This window comes from Cajanus cajan, chromosome 9 (genome assembly GCF_000230855.2).
Source record: "Cajanus cajan strain Asha chromosome 9, NIPB_CcT2T_4, whole genome shotgun sequence".
NCBI classification, from domain to species: Eukaryota; Viridiplantae; Streptophyta; class Magnoliopsida; order Fabales; family Fabaceae; genus Cajanus; species Cajanus cajan.
In genome coordinates, this window is record NC_138525.1 from 22,800,801 (window position 1) to 22,810,292 (window position 9,492).

The 9,492-nt window shown below is 29.6% G+C and overlaps 1 protein-coding gene across 1 annotated transcript; it reads right to left on the reverse strand.

Moving 5' to 3' along the window:
- Positions 1–3,864: 3,864 nt before the first annotated feature.
- LOC109816003 (NADP-dependent glyceraldehyde-3-phosphate dehydrogenase) lies at positions 3,865–8,908 on the reverse strand. The gene is made up of 9 exons (XM_020380848.3): positions 8,716–8,908; positions 8,296–8,489; positions 7,932–8,060; positions 6,901–7,020; positions 6,618–6,754; positions 6,108–6,263; positions 5,273–5,651; positions 4,610–4,726; positions 3,865–4,268 (listed from the first exon to the last, which is right to left on the reverse strand). Exons 1-9 carry the CDS (start codon positions 8,858–8,860, stop codon positions 4,155–4,157), a joined length of 1,491 nt encoding a protein of 496 aa, XP_020236437.1. The 5' UTR covers positions 8,861–8,908; the 3' UTR covers positions 3,865–4,154.
- Positions 8,909–9,492: the final 584 nt, after the last annotated feature.

The window sequence follows — 9,492 nt, forward strand, 5'->3', positions numbered from 1 at the left end:
TTCTTCATTGACAAATTTCTTTAATATCAAATGATTATGAATTTTTTTGGCTAAAAACCTAATTTGGTCCCTTATAATCTTTTTTTGTTTCAATTTAGTCCCTCATTAATTTTTGGTCTCAATTTGGTTCCAAACTAATTAATTGGTTTCAATTTAGTCCCATATTAATTAATTGGTTTCAATGTGGGACTTTCCGTCCACATTGCTTTAACGGTGTTAACTTTTGGCCACGTGGACGCCACGTAGATGCATACGTGGATGCCACGTGGATCAAAATTTTTTTTAAAACACCTGGACCCAGAACGGCCCGTTCTGAAACCGGAACGGGCCGTTCTGGGTGCACTTTTGGTGTGTTAATTTTGCATCCGGAACGGCCCGTTCCAGGTGCAAAATTAACACAACGAAAATGCAACCAGAACGGCCCGTTCCAGTTTCAGAACGGGCCGTTCCGGTTTTATTTTATTTTATTTATATATAAAATATTAATAATTTTATAAAATATATATTATTAATTATATTTTAATTATGTTATTATATCTAATAAAATAAATATATTAATATTTTTTATATTTTATTTTATTATGTTTATTTTATTAATTTTTATCATTTTATTCTTTTAATCTTAAATAAGTTGCAAAAAATTATAAAGTGATATTTAAATATTTCTTCAAACAGAAAGAGAAAGAAAAAATTATTACTCTATTTATAAGATAATTATATTTTATAAAAATAAGTAATTTTAAAATTTTTACCATAAAAAAATATTTTTCAAAATTATTATATTTTTTAATAAAATTAATCAAGAATATTGGTTTAATTGCATTTTATATCTGTCAAACAATTGTGCAATTTTGTGATCTCCAAGATTTTAATTGCATAATTTTAGTGCTTAAAGAATTACAATTGCGCGATTTTGGTCCTTCAATTTTTAATTGAACAATTTTAGTCCCTCGAATATCATAATAGTATGATTTTTGTTTCTCCCTTTAAAAATTAATAATTTTAATATATATATAATGTTTTAAAATTAAATAATTATTTATCTATTCAAATTAACATATATTATAATTTTTTGTAATGTATCAAATGATATATATTTATTATTACTAAATAAATAAAATTTATATATTATTAATATTTTAATATTACTAATAAATTAATATCAATAATATTTTTCCTATATTTATAAATAAACTAATAATTTGATAAATATATATTAATATATTTTTACAAAAATATAAATATATAAGATCAGATATATTTTTCTAATTAATATACTTATATTTTTGTAAAAGTATATTAGTTTATCTATAAATATATTAATAATATTATTGATATAATATCAAAAATTATAACATATGTTAATTTGAATAGATAAATAATTGTTTAATTTTAAAACATTATATATATATGTTGGATATCAGCACATATCAATCAGAATCTGTTGGAAATCAGCATATATCAATCAGAATATTCAATTCTGATTTGTAAAGATTTAATGTTAATAAGATCAATTTTATTTCCCCTCCTTTAATTATTTAGATACAGCATTTATAGGGAGAATTATTTCCCAGATTTTTAGGGATAGATTAGTGTGCAGATTTATTCCCTTGTATTCTATTTATACCACTTTTGTATTTTTCCCAAATCAGAGAAATATACATTGTATTTTTCCGCAATATATATATATATATATATATATATATATATATATATATATTAAAATTATTAATTTTTAATGGGAGAAACTAAAATTGTATTGTTATGATATTCTTTATTAATTTTATTAAAAAATATAATAATTTTGAAAAATATTTTTTTATGGTAAAAATTTTAAAATTACTTATTTTTATTAAAATATTTATTTTATTAGATATAACAACATAATTAAAATATAATTAATAATATATATTTTGTAAAATTATTAATATTTATATTTTTTAAAAAAAAAAGTTAAAACCGGAACGGCCCGTTCTGAAACCGGAACGGGCCGTTCTGGTTTCACTTTTTGTGTGTTAATTTTGCATTAGGAACGGGCCGTTCTGAATGCAAAATTAATACACCAAAAAAGAAACCAGAACGGCCCGTTCCGGTTTCAGAACGGGCCGTTCTGGGTCCAGGTATTTTAAAAAAAAATTTTATCCACGTGGCATCCACATGGCATCCACGTGGTATCCATATCTACGTGGCATCCACGTGGACAAAAGTTAACTCCGTTTAAATAATTTGGACGGAAGTCCTAAATTGAAACCAATTAATTTTTAAGGGACCAAATTGAAACCAATTAATTAGTTTGAGACCAAATTGAAACCAAAAATTAAAATGAGACTAAATTGAAACAAACAATTAATATAAGGGACCAAATTAGTGTTTTAGCCAATTTTTTTTCTTCGCTATTTCGTCTCTCTTTACAATATTTCTTCACCATTTACGTGTTCCAAATGAAACGTAAAGTAAGAGATACAAATAACACAAACCAACATTGTGCATCAATTTATTTTAAGTGAATGTTAGTTAACAAATTAAAAAAATATAAAACAAAATTTGACAATAAACGATGTTCATGCAATTTTACAAAACAATGTTTCATTATAAATAATATTTTCCTTTCTTCAATTAAGAATAAGCACAATAAAAAAATTAAATTAGAAGGTATTTATAGCGTGAATATTTTTTTTACCTTCTTATTTAATCATAAATTATTACATATAATAAAATTGTTGATTCATAAGAAATCATAAATCCTGAACATATTTTTTAAGAATGATTAAAATCTGTTTGATTAACCATAAATATTGTCTAAAAATTGAATATTTTATTATATTAAATAAGTAAATAAAGATAATGAGACATTTTTATCATATTACAACTTTATTTTTAACTCAATAATGTTTGATACACAAAAATTTTTTACTTTTCCAAAAATTTGACATTAGAAATGTTAATTTTTTGTGTTTAGTTTGTTGTTTTAAAAATAACATTTCTAGAAAATATTATTTCACATGAATGTTTTTTTTTGTATGTTTTCCATGTAAATATTCCTATGAGAGGTAAGAAGTTAGTTTTCTTGAAGTAAAAATAAAATTTTAATACAGTAAAAATATTATGAACAATCAAACAGGTTTTCAAGATTTTTAGGAACTGTGATTCCTAGAATTTATGATTTTCAAGCATGTGAACAATTATTATGTGAAAAACTTATGTAAAAACTATTATTAAAAAATGATATTTCTTTGAAAAGATATTTTTAAATAAAAAACAAAAACAAAAATTAACATTTCTAATATTAGATTCTCAAGAAAATAAAAACGTTTCATATATCAAGCACCTTCTAAATGTCATATTTAAAATTTTAATTAGTTGACCACATAAATTATGAGTTTAATTTTTATACATTATTAATATAAATATTTTTACTTGATCAATTAATCATAATTATTTTATATATCATTTTTAAAATATTTTTTTTATAAAAGTTAACAAATTTATAATTAGACGAATGTATTATACTGTTTTTTTAATTATAATTAACTAAAAAATCTTTATATTTACTATGCATGCAGATTAAACTCATTTCCAAATCACAATTAAAATAATCTTCTACCAAAATTAAATCAATTTCTACCAACATTTCAAGCACCCGGATTTTTAATAATTAAATCAATATGACAATATGTGTGTTCTTTAGCCTATAATTGAAAAAACTCTCACAATGCATGAGATTCTTGCTATTTGTTCCCATCCCACGGATCAGTTTCTCTGACAGTGGAGGAAATCTTCACCTTGAAACTCTTTATTTGTTCTACAAATAGCATTTCCCGTTTTAGTAAGCAAACATTTTCTCCGTAAGATTAATACACCACATTTCTACTTGTACTTAGTTGATTTATAGCATATCTATATCTGAAGGATTATCACACTATGGATCCGATCGATGCATGATACAACCATAAGTTCAAGTAGAGTTGGAGAACCATAATTTATTCAAGATTCATATCCTACTTATACAAATTGTTATACCCTGTTCTCCAATGAAACACACAATACTACTGTCCCTCACTCATCTCTACAAGGCTAAGCTGAAACGTGGGAGGTTGGAAACATCTCCTTTATATGCTGACTACTACCACTAACTAGATAATTTGTTATGCATCTCATCCCATTGTGTAAGAAGGTGCTGGCAAGTTGATTACTGTAGTCTTAACCTTTGTCATCATGTCAATGCTGTTGGTGATTCCTTGAGAACCAATTCCACTATCCTTCAGACCCTGCCATAAATCATATTTGATTGTTTAGACAGAAAAATATGTTACTAAAATAGATTTATGGCTCGGTTTGCCTTTATACTTATTCTTCAAATTCATAATATCAATTGGGTTTAATTTTGTACACAATGTTGGTATGAAATTCATAACATTGAGTCACCTTATTTTGCCACATAATATCAATGAATAAGATGGTGCCTTAAAGTGATCAAATCTTATCAAATGTATGTGATAGGCCATTGGGCTCAATCAAACCTGGTTTACACTAGGAATGAAACAAAGTGAACGGTTTGTTTGGACCTATCAATGTGTATAAATTAAATTATGGAGGACTAATATTTCACCTGAAAAGGAAAGTGATCAGGTCCACGAGCTGGTGCTGAATTAATTTGAACTGTTCCGGTCTCCATTGCATCACTTATCAGCATTGCTTTGTTAATGTCTCTTGTGAAGACACATCCCTGCATTATACATGGGATTAAATACAAACTTTTCAGTCTTGGAATAGATAAATGCCTTTTTTGACTGAGAACACTCTCAAGATCATGCTGTGACAATCTCAAATGATCATCGATATAATGAAAACAAATTCAGAACAAAATGGACAATCCCACTTAACACAGCTTTTCACAAGAGCATCTTATTTCTGAGAAGAAAAAAAACTGTTCAAAGTTTCAAACTCATATAGTAAGTAAGAACTTATATGACAGACACCTTCTTTTGCAATAGGGAAACATAAAAATGTAGCTAAGTTTAAGGATTTATTGATCATGCACTGTCAGTATATAAACTTTTATAGTGTAACAAATAAAAAATCATAGTTGATATGACTTATAAGGTAATTATTATAAAAGTTAACAAACATTGTACAATATGGTTTGTGATTAATTAACTGTGTAAAACTGCTTTACATTGTCGGAATAGTCTTTTTTCTCATTGTTTTTTAAATGATGGCGCCCTTGTGTTCATTGAATGTAAGCATGCATACTGATGAACTGATGCTATACCTGAAGGCCAAAATTGCTAGCATTACAATGGTGAATTCCTTCTTCAACAGTATTTATTCTAATAACTGGCAAAACTGGTCCAAATGGCTCCTCCCATGCTATCCTCATATCAGGGCGAACATTATCCAACAGCAACGGCCATATGAGATTTCCGTCCCTTTTGTATTCCTGGCAGAATGTTGCTCCTTTCTCCTTAGCATCCATTACCAACCCTTCAATGAAGTTAGCAGAGGATTCGGTGACAACTGGCGTGACATCGCAGTCATTCTCGGGAGGTCCAACGGTTAACTTTGCAACTTTATCATTGATTTTCTTAACAAGAGTGTTGGCAACGGATTCCATGACCAAAGCAACCTTTACAGCTGTGCATCTTTGACCACTGACACAAAATTTTCACAGCATTTGTATTAGGATTTAGTACTAATGTTGTTATGGAAGTTTAGGCAACCACAATGAGAAAATTACAACAAATAAATCAGTTCCCAACATTGAAGTTTTAAGCTTTGGAAATGTGAAAGTTTCACATAGAAACTGCAAATCTAAATCAAATGACACTTGAGAAATACGATAATCATGGAACTCAGTTGATTTCCTAGCAAGAACTCGTTTTCCTTTGTATATGTTTCCAGAAGAGAAATCAAGTGAATGATTTGTCTTTTGGAGGAAAAGAGAAATAACTAAGAAAGACAAGATCACATAGCTGTTAGATATAACAGTTTTTTTAGGCAAATTCAACACAATCTGTTAAATTAATTAAGCAATTTTGTGGTTTCTCCAGCAACAGATTTTTAAAGACTATACAATTTCCTTCTGAAGGTGTATATGCAATTGTTACCTGTAGGAGAAGCCTCCTTTTACAATATTAGCCGCTGCCAAATCCAAGTCAGCATCTTCAAGAACAATGCAAGCATCTTTTCCACCTAGCTCCATTTGAAGAGGAATCATGCCAGCCTTCTTTGATATTGCTATTCCAGTGTCCCCACCAGTGAAACTGAAGATAATGTGAATTAAGTGGAAAAAAATTTCACTATTTCAGTTACAAGACAATAACAAAAAAATTCCCAGGCACTCTTCTATCTTCATAATTTGTTACAAAACAACTTTAAGGCTTTTCATGTAATTATCTTATAATTACTTTTGAAACTGAAGTCTGATATCATTTATTATTTAAAAAACACAAAACATGAAACAGGATGTATTGTATCTAGCTTGAACATCTTGTTGAAAGTTGGAACTACATTTGTAGAATAGGAATCACATGAATTATTGTATACAAAGCAATAAAACCAACCATTATAGAGGACAACAACAATAACAAGATAGCCAAAGCAGTGAATATTATTACCTTATGCAGTTCACCCCCGGATGCATTGTAAGAAAGTCACCAATCTCAGAACCCTTTCCTGTGACACAGCTAATAAGACCTTCAGGGAAACCAGCCAAATGAAAGCAATGCACCATATGTAGTGCAGCAACAGCACCCTGTAAAATCGGATATAAGGAGCTAAGAAAGTTTTCTGGCTCAAAAATCCATTCAAAACATATGGAGCACTTGAGATTTTATATCGATTCTATAGTGGTAAGAATATAATCATTAATAATTTTATTCTCTATAAATAGTTGCATACCTGAGTTGGGGGTTTAAGCACAATGGAGTTTCCAGCAATCAGCGCTGGAGCAATCTTTGAAACAGCCAGATTAACAGGATAGTTGAAAGGTGGAATGGCTAAAACAACTCCAAGTGGAATCTGCACAAAGAATATGTCTCAAAACAATGCTTTATTTACAATCACAAGCATAGATTCTATCATATTGCTGAAATCTCACATTGTCTAGAGATATGACCAATACAATCCTTATAAGTCTCGGATAATCTTTAATCAAGTCTGCTCGTAGGATTGAGATAGATTCTAAGCTTAAACTCTAAGCTGGCAAAAGATGTCTATTTGTAGTCTGGTTTTGTCCCAAATTCTAAGACATTATACAGCTATTGCAGAATTTGCAAAATAGTACTTCGAATCCTAATTACTACTGCCAAAACAGCAACCCAGATGCTTCTCACCCTTCTTCATTTATTTTTTTTGCATTTCTAAGAAATCCAATTTTGTAATGGATGCCATTTAAAGAATTAGAGGAAAGTGATGCTCAATTTAAATGTTAAAAAAATATGATTTAAAAGTGTCCTGTTTTCAAACAAGAACCAAAAGAAAGTAATCAAATTCAAACATGCCTTGAAACTCCCAAAAGCATTTATTACACAATGCATGAGTCAATAGTTACACAAGAAATGGAATGACGATAGTGATCCTTTTATTGTAATTAATAGAAAAACTATAATGCAATGAAGAAGTGTTCATGTGTCATCCATGCCATCACATATACAAGCGGCACTGCAAAATTCCAACGGATTGCCAATATTGGAATGTTATTCATTGGTACTTCTTCTAGTAATAAGTTTTCTCATTTTTGGATTGAATCTAGTATTTGAAGGCATACAGTCATGAACATGTACTCAATCATTCCCTGGATACCCCACTCAATATGAAATATTTCACTAGGAAGGGTGAAAAAAATAATAAGGATTTTGTGAGGGAAAAAAAACAGCATAGTTATTAATGCTAGGTGTTAGAACCACCACTTCTAAAAGAGGTTAGAATACCTTGGAAGTGAGACAGTATTTGGTTCTTTCATTGCCTGGAAAACTATCAGAGACCAGAAACTTTCCTTCCCCAAGAATTCGCACCCCTTCCTCAGCACAATATGACACCAAATCCCCTGATCTGACCACCTACATAAAAATAACAGCATTTATTAAAAGTGAAAACCAAGACCCAAAGGGCAAAATCTCACAAACATGCAACATAAACCTCTATCTTCCCATCAAGAATTCCTAAAATTTCATGTGCATAACATTTGAGTGCTAAAAATAAACATGAAAGTGAAAAAGAGAGGGAGAAAAAGGTCTTGAATCTGATAAACACTCCACTAGGTCAATGAAAATTTCTAACTGAACATATACATACTTCAGTGACAGCATCCTTAGCTGGCTTTGCAATCTCCTTAACAAGGCACTCAGCAATAGGTGCTTTATGCTCCTTCAGTATTGCTGCAGCCTTGTGAAGCAACTCTGCTCTTTTCCACAGTGGAGTTTTGGCCCATGATTTTTGAGCGGTTTTTGCTGATTCCATGACCCTATTAACCTCTTCCTGGGTACATGCTGTTTCAATTGAACAAGATCAATATCCTAAAGTTACCTACCACCTTTCAAAACAAAACTTCAAAAAAAAAAAATAATAATAATAATGCTCTACCATCATGCTATTACTCATGAATCCCACAAAATGATCACATGAATGTGATGTTAATTTTCTTCCAATCAAAGAATTTGGTCATCAGAAAGCAACAATTAAGATGGTGGGGGCAAAAGGGTGTGTTACTATTACCTTGGACCTTGAAGTGGGTCTTCCTAGTGGTGGGATTGATGATGGGAACGAATTTTCCAGAAGAGGACTTGTTCCACTGGCCTTGTGAGTAGTACTTGAAGACATCACCATCGATGATCTCTGCAAAGGTACCACTGCCAGCCATGTTGAACAAGTGATTCAATTTCAATTTGATTTGAGGTCTGTACTTTGGGTTATATATATATATATATATATTGATATTGAAGATGTGTTTTGGTTGTTATTATAATTATAATAACTAAGATATTATTACTGGAGTGGACTCAGACAGAGTCAAGAAACAGCTACAAATGTTGCTAATACTGAGTGCATAGTCTAGTTCAGTCCTTGACCGATCTGTGGGCTCTTCAGCAGTTTGCAGGAATTAAAAAAAAATGTGAAAGAAAAAAAGAAACGGTTTAAGTTTAACTACTAAATTAGTAAATGAAATGTAGGACACCGCTTGCATTAATTTGTGGATGATAGATATTATACACGTGCTCGTTTAATCGGTAAATTAGTCTTTGATTCTCTCAACTATTGTTTGCAAGGTGTGCTAGATATGGCCATGTGGGAGATAAACTATAATTGTTTATTGAATTGAATATGTTTTTAATTTCTATAGAATAAATAAATTTTAATTTTAATTTCTGTAAATTTTGCCTTTTTTTTAATCTTTATTATTATGTAATATTTTTAACCAGTTGTTTGTTTGTTAAAAAGTTAAGTGATGTATTATTCACATTATTAATTAATGATAACACGTTTGTGTTGTAA

Excerpts from the sequence above, each read along its gene's own strand:
- LOC109816003 (XM_020380848.3), bottom strand. The coding sequence starts at position 8,860 with ATGGCTGGCAGTGGTACCTTTGCAGAGATCATCGATGGTGATGTCTTC. Across the intron at positions 8,490-8,715 it reads GACCCACTTCAAGGTCCAAG|CATGTACCCAGGAAGAGGTT; the intron begins GTAATAGTAACA and ends CAATTGAAACAG. Across the intron at positions 7,021-7,931 it reads AATACTGTCTCACTTCCAAG|ATTCCACTTGGAGTTGTTTT; the intron begins GTATTCTAACCT and ends TTCTTTGTGCAG.